General features: G+C 36.0%; 3 protein-coding genes across 6 annotated transcripts; 1 reads left to right on the forward strand and 2 right to left on the reverse strand.

The window, feature by feature from the left end:
• Positions 1-643: 643 nt before the first annotated feature.
• Positions 644-9,951, reverse strand: LOC121753877 (trigger factor-like protein TIG, Chloroplastic). 4 transcript variants are annotated; one of them, XM_042149148.1, is made up of 13 exons: positions 9,655-9,951; positions 5,238-5,321; positions 4,667-4,795; positions 4,273-4,361; positions 3,750-3,933; positions 3,273-3,363; positions 2,634-2,788; positions 2,093-2,185; positions 1,899-1,991; positions 1,650-1,730; positions 1,408-1,557; positions 1,020-1,115; positions 644-911 (listed from the first exon to the last, which is right to left on the reverse strand). In XM_042149148.1, the coding sequence occupies exons 1-13, from the start codon at positions 9,919-9,921 to the stop codon at positions 834-836; spliced, it is 1,590 nt and encodes a 529-aa protein (XP_042005082.1). In that variant the 5' UTR covers positions 9,922-9,951; the 3' UTR covers positions 644-833. The 4 variants fall into 4 exon arrangements, with proteins under 4 accessions (XP_042005082.1, XP_042005084.1, XP_042005083.1 ...); XM_042149150.1 differs by lacking the exon at positions 9,655-9,951 and adding an exon at positions 8,431-8,724; XM_042149149.1 differs by lacking the exon at positions 9,655-9,951 and adding an exon at positions 8,409-8,724.
• A 914-nt stretch (positions 9,952-10,865) lies between these two features.
• LOC121754276 lies at positions 10,866-11,660 on the forward strand. The gene is made up of 3 exons (XM_042149651.1): positions 10,866-11,162; positions 11,244-11,327; positions 11,391-11,660. Exons 1-3 carry the CDS (start codon positions 10,923-10,925, stop codon positions 11,427-11,429), a joined length of 363 nt encoding a protein of 120 aa, XP_042005585.1. The 5' UTR covers positions 10,866-10,922; the 3' UTR covers positions 11,430-11,660.
• Positions 11,661-13,145: 1,485 nt separating this feature from the next.
• LOC121755498 lies at positions 13,146-13,589 on the reverse strand. Its single transcript, XM_042150794.1, has 2 exons — positions 13,513-13,589; positions 13,146-13,439 (listed from the first exon to the last, which is right to left on the reverse strand). Exons 1-2 carry the CDS (start codon positions 13,562-13,564, stop codon positions 13,162-13,164), a joined length of 330 nt encoding a protein of 109 aa, XP_042006728.1. The 5' UTR covers positions 13,565-13,589; the 3' UTR covers positions 13,146-13,161.
• Between the last annotated feature and the right edge of the window lie 3,888 nt (positions 13,590-17,477).

The raw sequence follows: 17,477 nt of genomic DNA on the forward strand, positions 1-17,477 counted from the left end.
TCCTTTTTAGTAAAAGTCAACCCATTTCTTCGAACTAACTTTATCCTCTTTTACTTTATTATACCTTCATCTTGCTACTTTTTTCATTTTCTACTTTATTCTTCCTTTATTTAACTCACCTAACACAATTTTTCTTAATCGCGTGCAGAAAAGAAATGCCTCTAAAAACCGCGGTAAGGAGGGAGTACTTTTAATGACATTAAAACAACTTGAACCTCGTTTTCCGATTGCAATATAAATTCGTCAACTTTATATGCGTGAAAATATCTATGCGCGTACGGAACTAGCGACATGGCATGTGGTGGTGGCTTTTCGTCCCCTGGAGGATCTACGTCCTCGAGGGGACTTGATATGCCGCCTTTACATCCACCAGATAACACACACCCCTCGTGAGAGCATCTTTGAGAGGCTTGTTTCACTCGTTGAACGAACTATCTTCATCGGAGAAATTACCAGCATCATATAGATTCGTATAAATAAGGAAAATATGAAAGAGAAAATGATTAAATACAGAGAGAATGCAGAGGAAAAATGGAACACAACTATTAATTTTCATTACAGATACCAACTTTATAAGCTGGCTAGCTATTACTCTTTGATCCTTAGTTCATTATATTATGAGTAGGAACGAACTCAAATCAAATGAAACACAACAATTAATTTTCATTATATTCTTGCTAAAATGGATCCAAAAAAGCTCAAGAACATGTCGAATCGTCGAAAAAGAATGTGCGAATCTATACTAAACCTGAGAAGTGGAAGGGTGCAAACCTTGATATATCATCTCATACTACCTCTCCCTTCAAAATCGGGTGTGACCGTCTCCGACTCTCTTACTTGGTTATGAACTGGATGTCCGCACGCTCTTTCAGCCATTCGAGTACTTTTGCTCCCTCGAGTACCTCTTGTACCTGACCAACAAAACATCACTCTTCTTTTCAGGATGAGAAGCTGCAGATTCAAACGTTTATATTTTTCTGATTACAGAGTGCAGAAAATGAATAACATAGTATAGTGACCTGTTCCCGGACTCGTTCCTCATCGTATTCTTGGTTGTGCCGTCTAAACTCATCAATCGAATTCTCAACCTCCTTCACTATCTCGTCTGTTACTATCTGCATCACACCAAATCATAATAACCACATTGAAAACAGCTTGTGCCACACGGGAGGGATTTAAACTGAACTCAACAAAATTTGGAGTCGGAATGTATATATACACTCGCTGTTTTTTAATATGAAAACCCCACCATGTCTACGATAAACATAGGCTAACACCCCCTACACTAATGCTATGATTCACGAGTACTTCATCCATGTTCGATTTCTCAATGTGCCACGTACTTTATCACAACTACACAGATAAACGCATAAAATAGGTTCAAGAAAGAGGAAATTTTTACGACACCTGCAAGTTTTCGCGTTTGAATATGTCACCAACAGCTAGATTCTGCTTGATAATATTCGTTATGTTTTCTCTCTGGTTTTCGAGGAAATCCTTCACTGCCTTGGGACTTGATAGGGCTTCCAGTTGTTTTTCATTGAGTTTCATATTAGCCTGATAAAGTACATAATCGATCCAATGAGTATTTTTTCAATGGAAAACTACTGATGTTCTAAATAACCAGTTAGATTTCCAGCAAGCCTAACCTGAATTTGCAGAAGTTGTGCTCCATAAAGCTGCCTTCCTTGTTCCTCAAACAAAGATGGAGGAATATCGACTTCAACCATCTGAATTGAAGCACAAAATGCATCAGTCTCAGTTCAAATGCATGAGCAAGGATACGACGAGCAGTCTTTAGTAACGAGGACATGAACTGGTCGTGTAACTGCTCTTAGTAGATAACCAAATAAAAAAAACAAAAAACAATCTTTTTTTTACAAAAAAAAAGAGATTACTTTGTGTAACTGATCCAAAATTGCATTGTCTGCAGCTTGCTCTTTAGCTGTTTGCTCCACCTCAAGAAACTTTTGCAGCAATGTTTCCTTAACCTGCATAAAATCAACACTAAATCACGTGTCGTGTGTCCTGTGCAGATAAACAAACCAATTGTAATTTGCTGTATGTGCAAAAGTTCGGTGCAACAACTTGCCTCCTCAATGGTGGAGCAACCTGCCAGAATCTTTTCAGCAGTTGCATCATTCAATTCGGGCAGATCTCTGAAGAATAATTCCTTGCAGTCCACCTTAAAAAGAACAAGTAATGAAAGATTAAGCATAGGGAATTACTTCGTGCATACTATTTCCGACATGAAAAATTATATTCATTGAAAATTTGTGAGTGCATCACATCTTATGAACTATGAAATGTTTCAACCACAAAACACCTCTTGATATATTTATCCAGAAATATGGATTGGAAATGTGAACTATGTAAAGTAGAACAACAATATTTACACGGTTTCACATTAGTATATGACTTTTGAAAATCGATTCTAGTCAAGAACTACATACTTTATGTTCACTCAGTCTGCTAAACAATGTACCCAACATAGGTTTTGAGACAGCCATTAAGTACCGTTGAGACTCAGTTACGAAGCGCAATAAGAAAAATGATAATATAATCAAACTGATAGGAATCAGCATAAAAAGATACGAGCAAGTGTTCATGGTGCGCGTGATGAAAGAACTAACCGTGAACAGAGCGCGGACACCACGGAGATCTTCTTGTTCCCATGTATCAGGGAATGTATAAGGGAATGTCTTAGTTTCGCCACGTTTTATTCCAGCAATTGAATTCATAAAATCTGGAAGGACTTTATCTTCGTCTTCAGTGTCAAACCGAAATCCTGAAAAAATGAAATTGCAAAATAATATAATAAACCTTTAATGGATTTGAGGTAGGAATGACTTCCATAATCATCATAGTTAGTACCTATAAGAGAATATGTTAAAATATTGAATGTAAAACTAATTTATAACTCAATGTATACATGGAACTGCCAAATCAAACATCCACTTATTTAAACTTTACAAAACTCTTTCACATTTATGAAGATGCATTCACTCTTTTGCAAAAATCTATACAGTCTACTCTCTCAGAAGGTTAGACATTTGTAGTCAACCTAAACAGAAAAGAATGAAAATTGAACCAAGAAAGCTCATGTTTCCACTCAGTCAGTGAAGCCCCTTTTCTATTGTAAATCAAACTTCTGCAGTTTCCGCATAAGTACTTCAAGAAACAAATAATCAACGATGAAAAATATGCGTTGGGATTTATTTGTGAGTTACAATAAAGACAAGCTACGATGAAAGAAAGAGCTTGTTACAAACCTTTGCTCTCAGCAGATGGTATACTTTTAGCAGTTGATTCATCTTGCTCAATCGTCGCAGCTGATATATCAAGAATTGCAACATCACCTAGCTGAACAGGTTTTCAGCTTATAAATAACTTCATCGAATGAGAAAGAACCAAATTACTAGACTAACAACAGAAGCAACTACTTATGTCAGCTTCGTACGATTGACAGAATAATCACTGTAAACAAGAAACATAAAACCTAAACTTGCAACCAAAAGTATTAGATGAACGTGAAAAAAAAAGTTTAGCATGTTTAGTTACTAAGAAATGAAAGAAAAATTCAGCACAGAGGTAGCAACAGATCATGATCTAAGATAGACATTCAAAAAACTTACTACTAGGAGTTTAACACAAGACACTGCATTTTCCAGGAACCTCAAATCTTACAAAAGAAATTTATGTTTCACAAAATCTTGAAATGAATAGCAACTATATTGTTTTGAATTTACCTGAAGTCCTCTGTCAACTACGATTTTTAAAGCACCGAGAGCCTTGTGACGGCGCCGCAGTTCTTGTTCAGCTGCAGTCTGAGCATCTATCTCCTTATCAATCTCAACAACAACCTTTAAATTCTTGTATCCATCTTCAGGATTCCATTTGACTTCAGGCGCAACATCAACAAATATATCATATCTGACCACAAGTTCGGAAGCATGAACTCCAGCTGTGAGTGTTAAGATGATAACTTTATAATATTGTACGAGCAATCTTTAGGTGCATTGTGTCATAAATGCATGGTATATACGAAATATCCTAGTACCAGGAACATCATTTTATATTTTACACACACACACTGGTTCAGGCAAAACTCATAAAATAAGATCCACTCCCATCATCACTAACCGAAAAACAAAGTAAAGGTCAAAAGGTCAGAATCTCTGATCTCAGCACATTACATACATCTACAAGCATAACTCAATGTTTTGATGCATCAATTGTGAGGAAATTCTTTTTGTGAAATAGCTAACATACCTCAAAGATTTCATTGACGAGAACGAATTCTCCATCTCCGAAAATTTAGTTGAAATGCGGATTGAATCTTCCAAGGCTTTTCCGCTTACCTACAAAATGTAAGGAATTAAATATAGTTTACAAATAAAATAAATCTGAGTATCTATAAGACAGTATACCACTGCTAAGTATGATTGGAAAACAGTACTCCATCTTATATTAACAGAACAATCCTATTTGAATTTATCGTATCAAATGCTGTGACAACAAACCTTCATTATAATTTCTTAAAATGAGCAATTGTTACATGCATAAAAGAACCAATAAACACGTTAACGCCTATCCTAGTCGTATTTCAATACACAATTTACCCTAAGGGAAACAAATTTTTAGAAACTATTAAGTGAATGCTTACTGAAGACAAGGCATGTGGAAGTGTTCTCTTTAAGATAGATTCTATTGTGGCTCCTTTAACAGTCTCTTTCCCAATGTAACTAATAAGTATACTTTCTGGGACATTCTTCCCTGGACGAAACCCTGGGATCTGCAACAACAGAAATAACATTAATCAAATCATCTGCTCAATATAGCGGAGTAGGTAGAAGAATCACAAGGGGATGTACTAAAAGAAAGTGAGCACATTGGCAAGTGCGAAAGCGATCTCCGATGAAAAGGTGAACACCAAACAAAGCAATCAAATCTCAATAACAGAAAAACAATGACTCGTACCATCTTTTGGAAAAGAATCATCACCATAGTTTGTAAATAATATGATAAAGCCTAAAACAAAGCACTTCAAATATGATAAATAGACATAATTGATAGTATACTCCAAACAAATCAAATCTAACAGATGCTACAAAATACATCAAATATATATAATTCAACATTCACACAACCTTGTGAAAGTATGTTCTTGAATTAGGCTAATATATGAATTTTCCCTAAAAACAAAGCATCTAAAGCTAAGAAGTCCAAGTTACTACCTTTGCTTGTTTGGTGAACTCTCTCATGACTCTTCTGTAACAATCCTCACATACCTCTGCGGGAACCTCAACACTCAACTTTACCTGCAGACATATGAAAATCAGAATTGTGGATTGCTTATAACTGTCACAAACAAAAATTGACTTATTGTGGTGTCAAGTATCTGAAATTATGTTTTAAAACAGGAATTCAATCAGTATATGATGTGAATCAAATTGTACATTTTTATTCTCCTAACTTTACATGATTTATATAGTTTGATGCTCGCAAAAGTATGTTTTGTGGTGTAGGAAGAGGAATAAATGGTGAAACAAAGAATAAAGCTCGGATGGTGAAAAGGTTGTGCGAAAATTCCAGCAAGTCCTAGAAATAGGCCACCCGGCCGGGTGACTTTTTAGTTGTAAAATTCTACCCGGCCGGGTAGTTCATTAGAATATATTGCAGTTTTGTGGCAGAAGAAAAGGAGGGAGAGAGATAGTGGATGGGACGGTTTTGGAAAAAGGAGGAAGAGAGAGGAAGTGATTAGAAAAAGAGGAGGTGACGTGATGGGGAAATAAAAAATAGAGGAAAGAGAGTGACTTGGGTGGCGACAAATTCAGAGAGGAGGAAGACGAATTCAGAGAAGTTTCGGCCATCATTCCGACGCTCCGTTTCCGAATCCCATTCCACTCAACAAGAGCACGCTTCCTACGGTTTTAATTGTTATTATTACCATGTGTTTAGGCTAAGCTCTCTATGTTGCTCCAAGTTGTAATCTAGGCTTTGTATGGATGTTTTTACACCAATGAACTCATATGTTTGTGTCCAACAATGTGCTTAATATTATTCACTATGTTTTTGGCTAATAATGTAGTGTTGTTATTTCCTATGCTATTGTCTCTTTAACATAGTTTAGGAATGTTTGATTGTTGGATTGCTATCAAATTAGAATTGTTCAGAGGATAATTTGATAGTGGATTAAGTAGGTGATCATAGTAGATGTCTATTTCTCCCGCGCTTCCGCAGGAGTGTATAGACATTGAAAATTAGTTCATGGAACAAGTGTTCAGCTGACTGTGAACTATACGTCGCAAACATGTTCAGTGCACGCGATTAGGTTGATGTTTTAATCCCTTCGTATGTTTCATTGTTAAAGGTGTAGAATAATACAAGCCTCGTGAGCAACTTGGAGTGACATCTTTCTCCATTTTCGTACCTTAGTTTGTAACTTTAGTTTATTAATTTTGTCAATTCTTGTTAAATAACCTACGTCTCCCTGTGGTTCGACACTCGAAGTACTACAATCGACTCTGTACTCTTGCAGATAGATTGTAATATTAGAGCTATTTTATTAAACTTGTGTGTTATTAATCCATTAATATAAAAGCTCGAAAATTACACATCAAGTTTTGGCGCCGTTGCCGGGGAGGCAACTGGTTATTTAATTTAGGATTCTTTTTGTTTTTATTTTTGTATAGTTTTCTAACATTTTAATTTTTTGTTTCAGAGTTGTAGCTAGAAGACTAAGTCGAGCCAACGACTTTAAACAAAGGCGCTAGTTGGGAGGCAACCCAATGAGTTTTTAGTTTTCTTTTTTTTTTCTCTTAATAAATCGAGGGTTTTGTTCGCTCAATTCTTTCCTTCGATGTATTTTTATGAATTGAGTATTTTTGTTTTCTTTTTGTTGTTTTAATTTTTCTTTTTGTAGGAGCAACGTGGAGATAGGATTCACATTGGAGCTTAGGAGGAACCACACCCACAAAGGAACTTACACCCACCCACCCACCCGAATGCACTATGGATATCACGCCAAGTTTGGGGGAGTCTTCTTTCCCTTTACTTTATATGTTCTTCTTTGCTTACATTGAGGACAATGTAGCATTCAAGTGTGGGGGGATTGTGAATGATTTTTATGCATTAGGCATGTTTTTTGGGTGTATTGCATGCTAAAGTGTTGTGAATCATGTAATTGACGGGTGCAAGCTTTATCTTCGGCTTTCTGGTTGGGAAATCTTGCTTGATTTTACTTGATCTTTGAAGCTTAGGATGGATGGAATTTGTGCATGTATTTATTTGAAAGAGCATGTTGTGACTACATCCGATTTCTTGAGTTGAGGAGAGTATGAAAGTCGCATGTCTTGTGGAAATTATTTTGGGTTGATTTGCTTTATCGAGTGAAGTGCTTGCGTTCGTTTGTGTCAACGATTTGGGAGGATAAGGCACTAGGATGAACTCAATGGCCAAATAATCACATGCCTAGTCCATCAAATGATCCCCTAGAATCCACTTTGAGCTTAATCTCCTATTATTTGTGTAAACACTTAGCCTATCACTTAGCCAATTAAATAAGCCTCATTTTAGCCTCATCGAAAGACCTTGCTACTATTTGGGTGCTAAATACTAATTTGAGCTTTGTTGGTTGAGTTTTGAGTGTTGGGTGGTGTATTGCAAAAGTGTAGACATTTTTAGACTTGATGTAATGCATAGGTGAAAAGAATGAAGTTCTTAGAAAAAAAAAGAAGAAGAAAAAGACGACCTCCAAATTTGCAAAAGTCGAGGTCTTATCTAAAAAAAAAAAGTTTGATGAAATAAAGTTAGAGCTTCTATATTTGTGTAATATGTAATCTTGTCTAGATTTGATCTCAAGTTTGGGGGAGTGAGAATTTGGTTGTAATATTTTGTTGTTTGATCTTTGGAAGGAAGTTGTAGGAGGGAAGAAATTGGCACTCAAATGTGTAGCTTTTGAGCTCACTATCCATATTTATCCTACCTCATCCTTAGCCCCATTACAACCTTTAATTAAGACCTTGGACCTTGTTGTTGATGCTTGTGGATGTTTTGTAAATAGCTTGGTAGAGTTAAAAAAGTTTGATTTGAAATCCGCGAGTCTATGTGGTAATTAATGCTTGACGAGTCAATGATGACGGTTTGAGTTGTATGATCACATGTTTGGACTTACTTTGAAATGCACTATGACTTGAAGTTCTAGGTTGATAAGTGATGGTTCATGAGAGTGGGAATTCTTGATTGGAATTGTTGGAGGTTTAGATTTTGTCATTCATGTCTCTATGTGATTCACTCTTATGAAAACTTTTGTGAGCTGAGCTTTCAAGTTTTGTGTTTATTGTGATCTTGCTCGAGGACGAGCAAGCAAATAAGTTTGGGGGTATTTGATGTGAATCAAATTGTACATTTTTATTCTCCTAACTTTACATGATTTATATAGTTTGATGCTCGCAAAAGTATGTTTTGTGGTGTAGGAAGAGGAATAAATGGTGAAACAAAGAATAAAGCTCGGATGGTGAAAAGGTTGTGCGAAAATTCCAGCAAGTCCTAGAAATAGGCCACCCGGCCGGGTGACTTTTTAGTTGTAAAATTCTACCCGGCCGGGTAGTTCATTAGAATATATTGCAGTTTTGTGGCAGAAGAAAAGGAGGGAGAGAGATAGTGGATGGGACGGTTTTGGAAAAAGGAGGAAGAGAGAGGAAGTGATTAGAAAAAGAGGAGGTGACGTGATGGGGAAATAAAAAATAGAGGAAAGAGAGTGACTTGGGTGGCGACAAATTCAGAGAGGAGGAAGACGAATTCAGAGAAGTTTCGGCCATCATTCCGACGCTCCGTTTCCGAATCCCATTCCACTCAACAAGAGCACGCTTCCTACGGTTTTAATTGTTATTATTACCATGTGTTTAGGCTAAGCTCTCTATGTTGCTCCAAGTTGTAATCTAGGCTTTGTATGGATGTTTTTACACCAATGAACTCATATGTTTGTGTCCAACAATGTGCTTAATATTATTCACTATGTTTTTGGCTAATAATGTAGTGTTGTTATTTCCTATGCTATTGTCTCTTTAACATAGTTTAGGAATGTTTGATTGTTGGATTGCTATCAAATTAGAATTGTTCAGAGGATAATTTGATAGTGGATTAAGTAGGTGATCATAGTAGATGTCTATTTCTCCCGCGCTTCCGCAGGAGTGTATAGACATTGAAAATTAGTTCATGGAACAAGTGTTCAGCTGACTGTGAACTATACGTCGCAAACATGTTCAGTGCACGCGATTAGGTTGATGTTTTAATCCCTTCGTATGTTTCATTGTTAAAGGTGTAGAATAATACAAGCCTCGTGAGCAACTTGGAGTGACATCTTTCTCCATTTTCGTACCTTAGTTTGTAACTTTAGTTTATTAATTTTGTCAATTCTTGTTAAATAACCTACGTCTCCCTGTGGTTCGACACTCGAAGTACTACAATCGACTCTGTACTCTTGCAGATAGATTGTAATATTAGAGCTATTTTATTAAACTTGTGTGTTATTAATCCATTAATATAAAAGCTCGAAAATTACACATCAGTATACAAGTCCAAAATGCCAAAATTTTTCAAAGAGGGAATAAATGTGGAGAGATGATCACGGGCAGGGAAAAGAAAACTGACTCTTGAGTTGGGTTCGGGGGTTTCTGTAACAATGAGGTCGGCGGGGAGCTTGTCGGAAACGGCGCCGTCGGCAGTGGCGGTGGCCGCACACGCCACAAATGGGGTGGAATTTGTTCTTGGGGAGAGTTGGCGGGAAGAATGAGCTAGTGGGGACTGCTTGAAGTGGGATTTGAGGAAAGAAACAGAGGAATAAGAAGGAGAAGAAAAAGAAGAAGAGGGCTTGAGATTGAAGAAGGTTTGGACAGTGGGAGCACAGAAAGACTCCATCTTTGTAATTGCAGCACCACCTTCTTCTTCTTCAGGCTGTAATGCAATGGAAACATAGATATAGATAAACAGGATAAGGTATTTTAATCAACAAATACGACGTCGTTTTATATTTATTTCCCTACTCTTCATTTGTTTTTCTTTGTTTAATTTTAAACTTAAAATACAATCTGATGAATGAATTATTTGTTCATTTCAAATGGATCGATAACAAGAATTAAAGATTAAAAAATTTAAATGGATCAACAATGCTTTTAGGTAAAGGCTGGCCTAGGAATATAAATGAAAAGAAAGCAAAATTATATGCAAAGAAAGTTTGAGAATTTGAGAATTTGAGAAAGAACAAATATAAAGAAACTCTAAAAAAAATTTAAATTGGAAAAAAAAAATAGTAGTACTGTATGTTAATATATTTGAGGAGGGTTATTTACCCCACCTTAATATATGCTGGCTCTGCCCACGCTTTTAAGCCTAACTCAAAAATCAAATTTACATTGCTAAATGGTTAAGACTTAAGGTTATCTAAATTGATATCAGTACTTTTTATAAAAATAGAGATATTACTCACTTTACATTATAAACCATCCTCATAATTAATATACACAACATCACCAAATAAAATTATTATTAAATAATAAATGTTTCATTTTGAAATTTTGTTTAGTCAATAAACATTATAATTTTTATAATTTATAAATATAAGAATATTCATTCATAATTCTTTTTGTATTCTACCTAAGATAGAGTATATTTTTAATTGAGATGAGAATTTAAAAGTTATTGATTAATGCATTTAATTTAAGAGATAATTTAAGAGAGAGAAAAGAATACTCGTGCGAGAAATGACAAAAAAATGTGAAAGATCAATCCAACGGCTCAAAAGCAAAGGTGGAAAAGGAAAGGAGAATATAAAATTGGGAAGTGTGAATTAATTACCTAGGAGTACTAATAAAAGCATAGTAGTAGAGAGAAGTTCTCTGGTGTCTTCCCTATCTGCCACGATGGAAGCCGTGGGGTCCAGACAGAGCCGCGCCTCCTCCCGCTACGCTTCCGGCCCCTCCCCGCCGGTCTTCACCGGCCGCGTCAGGAAGTGGAGGAAGCAGTGGGTCACCTCTCCCGCCGCCACCATTTCCAAATCCGGCAAGCGCAACGACGCCCCGCCTCTCCGCCTCTGCCGCTGGACCCCCCTCTCCGCCGCCGCCGATGACCCGCCCAAGCGCCGCCAATTCCGCTACGCTCCGGTACTATTCACTCTATTTTTTTTAATTTTGATTTCGGGATTTAGAAATTACAAGGCGAATTGAGTGAATTTTATTATGCAGATTGTTCCGATTGAAAAGGGGAAAATGAAAAGTGTGGAGAAGGAGAATGATGTAGTAGTTGTCTCCAAGGAAGAACCACCTCAGGTTACTTTTTTTTTCCCTCAATTTGATGAAAATGTGAGTTGCTCAACATTTGTTCATCTTTAGGAAATCAATGAAGATGAAGCAAACACTGCTGAGATGTGAAGAACAAAGTGAGGAGGATTAACATTAACTATGGTTTAGTAAGTATTAGTATTAGTATGTATTAGCTTTGTGTATGTTAAGTAGGCATGTTGTATGTAATGTAACTCAGCTGAATCTCTTAATCCTATCCCTGTTTATTAGTGTCACTAATAACATAGAGTAGTAGTATTCAACTTGCTTGTTTTTATTCTATGTTGCACTATAATGTCATGATTTTGTATTTGATTTGAATGTTAATGCTTTGTGACTAAGACCCCAAAACTCTTTTGGGAGTCTCATCTTTCCACCAATACCACTGGTTACAAGCGCATTCTTTGTGGTAATGACTTTGGAACTCTGGTTTCAAAACTGTACACCACAAAGTAGACAATGCATACCTCAACTAAGGGGTCGTTTGCTAGGACCGATTAGAGACCCAATACAGAACTCGAGATGTTGCGGTGTCATAGCAATGCGTTTTAGAAATTTTTTCGATTTCTGTGACCTTGGTGCCTCTGTCGAAGTTTGATCACGCAACAAATCTATTCCATGATTATCATAGACTTGAACCAAGTCTAGCGCACTGATACGAATTTAACCAATTCAGATCAAGATTGTAAGACATCCTATTCTCTCGGTATCATGATATTGTGTCTGCGGAATTGGAATTGGAGCTTTGATTTCCATTGGAGCTTTGATTTCCAAATACAATGTTAGATGCTGCAAAATATTTAATTTGGAATTGAATTACAATTTCAATTTCTTTCAATTCCATAATTTGAATTTCATATTAAAAGTAGATAATTGGAATTTCAAATAGTTATAAAATTGAGCATCTACACATATTATTCATACATACACACACAAGTACAACACAGACACACACACACTTTCATATCAATTTTATCATTTTGATCGAACAAATGAGTTAGAGTTAGAGTTAGAGTTAGAGTTCAATTCCTTCAAATTCAATTATGCATAGTTCTAATTCCAATTCAATTTGAATTTCATGTATCAAACGGAACTAAGTGTTAGACGAGGACTTACATTATGATCTTTGCCGGCTAAATAAGGTAGAGAGATCAAAGAAGTAGAGGGACAAAGAAAGCTCAACAGCATTCTTGTATTTAACATGTAGAATTTCGCGACAAACTAAGAGTGTCAACTATTTTAATCGGACACCCAAAATTTTTAAATAGTTCTCAATCGTTATTAGTGAGTATATATGCATATCTGAAACATAAATCACATACTGCTAAGTTATGAGAGTCTTCTACATATTTGTAACCAAACACTAATATTATGGACTAAATATATATTGACGTTAATTGTTCAATGAGAAAATCATGAATTTCTTAAAAAAAAGGAAAAGTACAATCTTAAATTCTAATTCACTCCGTGATTATATATTTTTTTTATTTACTTTTAGTTAATTTATAGATCAATTTCTTTATGTTAATTTTAATTACTTTTACGTTACTTTTTTAAATCGGACTTTGATCATGCTATTTAAATGAATTTTATAGTTATCTAAATCTATGAATTCGTTAGATTTCATTATAAACAAATAAGAAACATTTCAAGTTTTTTGTTTGTTTTGTGTGAATAATTATGATTGTCAAGAGAGATGGACATAAAAATCCATTCAAAGGCTTATTCATTTTATTAGCTATGTTTGATACTAACTCATACTCAATTATTAGCAAAATATACGTAAAAATTATTTCCTCTCCTCGATCCATCATCAAATGACTCATATGTTATCATCCTTGATGCAACGACATTTTCCTTCAGAGCACCTGATTGTAGCATCGATACATGCTATGAGAAGCTTGCAGTCCTTGTCTTCCTGGCACGTTGGAAAGCCATCGTCTTCGGGGAGGGTGTTTGGGGCATCGGCTTCAATCAAGCTTTGTATGACACAAACGCACTCCCCATTTTCACATACCAATGTTTCAGCTTCAGGGCATATCAATTTTTCGTAGCAATCCTCTCTCGTCTGGCACGTTGGTCCCGCACCTCTTGCTAACTCTGTCAATCATAAAAATTGATAAGAGTCAAGTTATGCATGAAACAGATAGATAGATATAGATCGAGAAAGAACCTAGAGCGGCAAGCAAGAAAGCGAACACAATGATCAATTTTGGAGAAGCCATTAGTCTTTTAAACAAATGTATGCTATTGTTGTAGTCTGAAGAGAATATATTACTTGTTGATTGACGTACACTTTCATATATATAGATGTATTCACAAGATGGATTAAGTGAAGGATATAAGAAATTAATTCATATGCTCGATACTCTCACATACATTAATGACCTATGACGTGTCTAATTAAAGATAGATATAACCATTTCATCTAAAACTACAAACGTAATGACATGATATAAATGCCTCACATATGTTTGCAAAGGCTTACAGTATAAAAAACACACAAATGTTACGTTGCACGAATTAATTAATAGGTACGTATGTTACTAAAGCAAATAAATCTATGTTTAATCAATCCTACATTAAGAGAAATGAATATAGAATGGAAAATTTAAAGCTCAGAATGCAGTTACTTAATACATTAATACTGCTATTTGACATGCTAAAGAGGACAAAAGAAAAAACTAACAACAAGTGTTATTGTGCAGGCAATAATAGAAATGACAACAAAGATTTACGTGTTTCGGTATAAAACCTACAAATAACAATCAAAGATAAAGTTGCTAACGGTGAACATAAAATGAAATACAAAGATAAGTCAAGAAGATAAGTCATGCTTACGGGAAACAATAAGAGTGTTGATGATAGGGACTCAGACTTGTTGGTTATTTTAGTGTAATTGGATTAACTTGATTGATCAATATTGTTATAATGAGATATCATATAAGTTGGGAAGTGCGGGGTGCTCGCTTATTTGAATTCATTATGATTAGACGGGGTTCGGGGGCAGCGCCCCCGAGTAGTGGGGTCCAAGGGGCAGAGCCCCTGGCTGGGGTCGAGTTGACCTGGTCAGCTTGGAAATTTTTTATTTCCATTAAAGTTGCTGTGTAGAAAATTCATCCGGAAATGTAATTTCTGATAGTCGAAGGACTAATTTGCAATTTTCGAAACCCTTGAAAAACAGTTAAAATCGGTTAATATCCGAAGAGACGCGACGTTTCGTTTCAGGCCTCTTCTTATGGATCATTTTCGGTTCAAAGTTGTAATCGCAGAATCAACATACGAATCTTCTACAAACCTGAATTGTATCCGATCAAATATTGGTAGAACCACCAAATTGATTTGATCTGAAAGTGTTTCACGCCTTTCAGGATATCCAATTGTTCACATTTAGTAAATCTCCCTAACAAAGATCAAATCAAATTCTGAAAATGTCGAACAAGGAAACGGCGAAGGAAGCAACGAAAGGTTTCGCGAAATCGGACAAGTTTGCTGGCCAGGATTTCAGACGCTGGCAAAAGAAGATGCATTTCATGTTGATGAATCTGAAGGTCGTGTATGTTCTGAGTACTCCCATGCCCGAGGCTGTTGAGAATGAAACTCTGGAACAAACAAGGAGGCGGATGAAGTGGGAGAACGACGACTACATATGTCGTGGTCACATCTTAAAAGGTATGTCTGATTCCTTATTTGATGTGTATCAAAACGTACAGTCTGCTAAAGAGTTGTGGGATCCACTCGAAGCCAAATATATGGCAGAAGATGCCTCTAGCAAGAAATTTCTTGTTGGGAACTTCATTAATTATAAAATGGTTGATTCGAGGCCTGTCATGGAACAATACAACGAATTGTTGAGGATATTGGGCCAGTTTTCCCAATATGATATGAAAATGGATGAATCCATTTCTATTTCTAGCATTATCGATAAACTGCCACCCTCATGAAAATAATCTGAAACATAAGAAGGAGGAGTTGAATCTGGTCAAACTTGGAAGTGACTTCCAAATCGAACAGTCCATACGTGATATGGAAAAGGGCTCAGTCGGTAATGGGAAAACATTGGTTGGTTCTTCTGTGAACATGGTGGAAGAGGGTAAATCTTCCAAGGCTGGTAAAGAGAAACGAACATTTCAAGGGAAATGAAAGTTTCAAGGAAACTACAGTAAGGCTGGGGATAAGAAGCCTAAACTGATGTGCTGGAAGTGCGGTAAATCCGGGCACTTGAAGAGGGACTGCAAGTCTGGAAATAGAGGAAGTAAAGGAAAGAACGAGGCTGGTACAAGTGGATCCAAGGATCCAGGAAAACAATTAGGTTCGTTTTCTGTACCTAATGATCATTCGGTTGAAAATTATTATGCATCAATAATTTCTGAAGCACTTTATGTGCAGGATGATGATCTCTCATGGTGGGTTGATTCGGGTGCAACATGTCATGTGTGCAAGGATCGTCAATGGTTCAAAGATTTCAAACCAATTGAAAATGGATCTTCATTGAAGATGGGCAATGTTGCAACTGAACCAATCAAAGGAATAGGAACTGTTAGCCTAGTGTTTACTTCTGGAAACTCTTTAGTTTTAAAGAATGTTGTATATGTACCTGGTATTCGTAAAAACTTAGTATCTGGTATTGTATTAAATAATTATGGCTATAAACAAGTTTTAGAAAGTGACAAATACATTCTGTCAAGACATGGTACTTTTATTGGTTTCGGTTATCTTTGTGGCATGTTCAAGTTGAATCTAGATGTTTCTTTGGTTAATAATTCTGTTTGCATGATTTCTACTAGTTCTAGTAATCATGTTAGTAAATCAGAATTGTTGCATGCTAGATTAGGACATGTACATTACAAGAGATTGAAAGACATGTTGAAAATGAGTTTAATACCAGCTTTTGAATTGAATATTGAAAGGTGTAAAACTTACATGTTAACTAAGATTACTCGACAACCTTTCAATAAACATATCAGTAAAGATACTAAGGTATTAGATCTTATACACAGTGATCTGTGTGACTGTCATTCGACTCCATCACTTGGTAATAAAAAGTATATAGTTACTTTTATTGATGATGCTACTAGATATTGCAATGTGTATCTGTGCCATTCAAAAGATGAAGCTCTTGATAAATTTAAAATCTTCAAAGAAAGTGTAGAGTTTCATCACGGTGTGAAGATTAAAGTTCTTCGCACTAATAGGGGAGGTGAGTATTATGATCCAGTATATTTCGAATCTACTAGTATAGTACATCAGACCACTGCTCCATATACACCACAACAAAATGGTGTAGCGCAAAGAAAGAATAGAACATTGAAAGAAATGGTTAATTCAATGTTGTGCTATTATGGCCTAAGTGAAGGATTTTGGGGTGAGGCTATGTTAACAGCCTGTTATTTATTGAACAGAGTTCCTAATAAAAGGAACAAGATAACCCCTTATGAACTTTGGCATAAGAAACCACCAAAACTGAGTTATCTCAGAGTTTGGGGTTGTCGGGCTGTGGTAAGACTAACTAACCCTAAAATTAAAACCATAGGTCAAAGAGGTATAGATTGTGTATTTCTTGGCTATCCTGAAAATTCTGTCTGCTATAGGTTCTATGTCATAGAACCTAATGACTACGTATCCGTGCACTCTATTATTGAGTCAAGAGATGCTGATTTTGGCAATGAGGATAGATTCACATCTATGCCTAAACCTGGAGGCATGATTGCAAGTTCTAGTAACAGTAATGTGACTAACAAAGTGACTGATACACCTCATGAGGTTAGAAGGAGTGGTAGAGCAAGAAAAGCTAAATCTTTTGGTAATGATTTCCAATTATACTTGGTAGAAGGATCAAGGGATGAAATTAACTTTCAATATAAATATTGTTTTAATATTGGTGATGATCCAAGGACATACAAAGAAGCTATGGCATCGAGAGATGCTGCATTTTGGAAAGAGACAATCCAAGATGAGATGGATTCTATAATCCAAAATAATACTTGGAAACTGACCGATTTACCACCTGGGTGTGAACATTTGGATAGTAAATGGATCTTCAAAACGAAGTTGAAAGTGGATAGAAGCATAGACAAATATAAAGCCAGATTGGTTATCCAAGGTTTTAGACAAAAGGAAGGAATTGATTTCTTTGAC

The sequence above is a fragment of the Salvia splendens genome, chromosome 11, assembly GCF_004379255.2.
Source record: "Salvia splendens isolate huo1 chromosome 11, SspV2, whole genome shotgun sequence".
Taxonomy (NCBI): domain Eukaryota; kingdom Viridiplantae; phylum Streptophyta; class Magnoliopsida; order Lamiales; family Lamiaceae; genus Salvia; species Salvia splendens.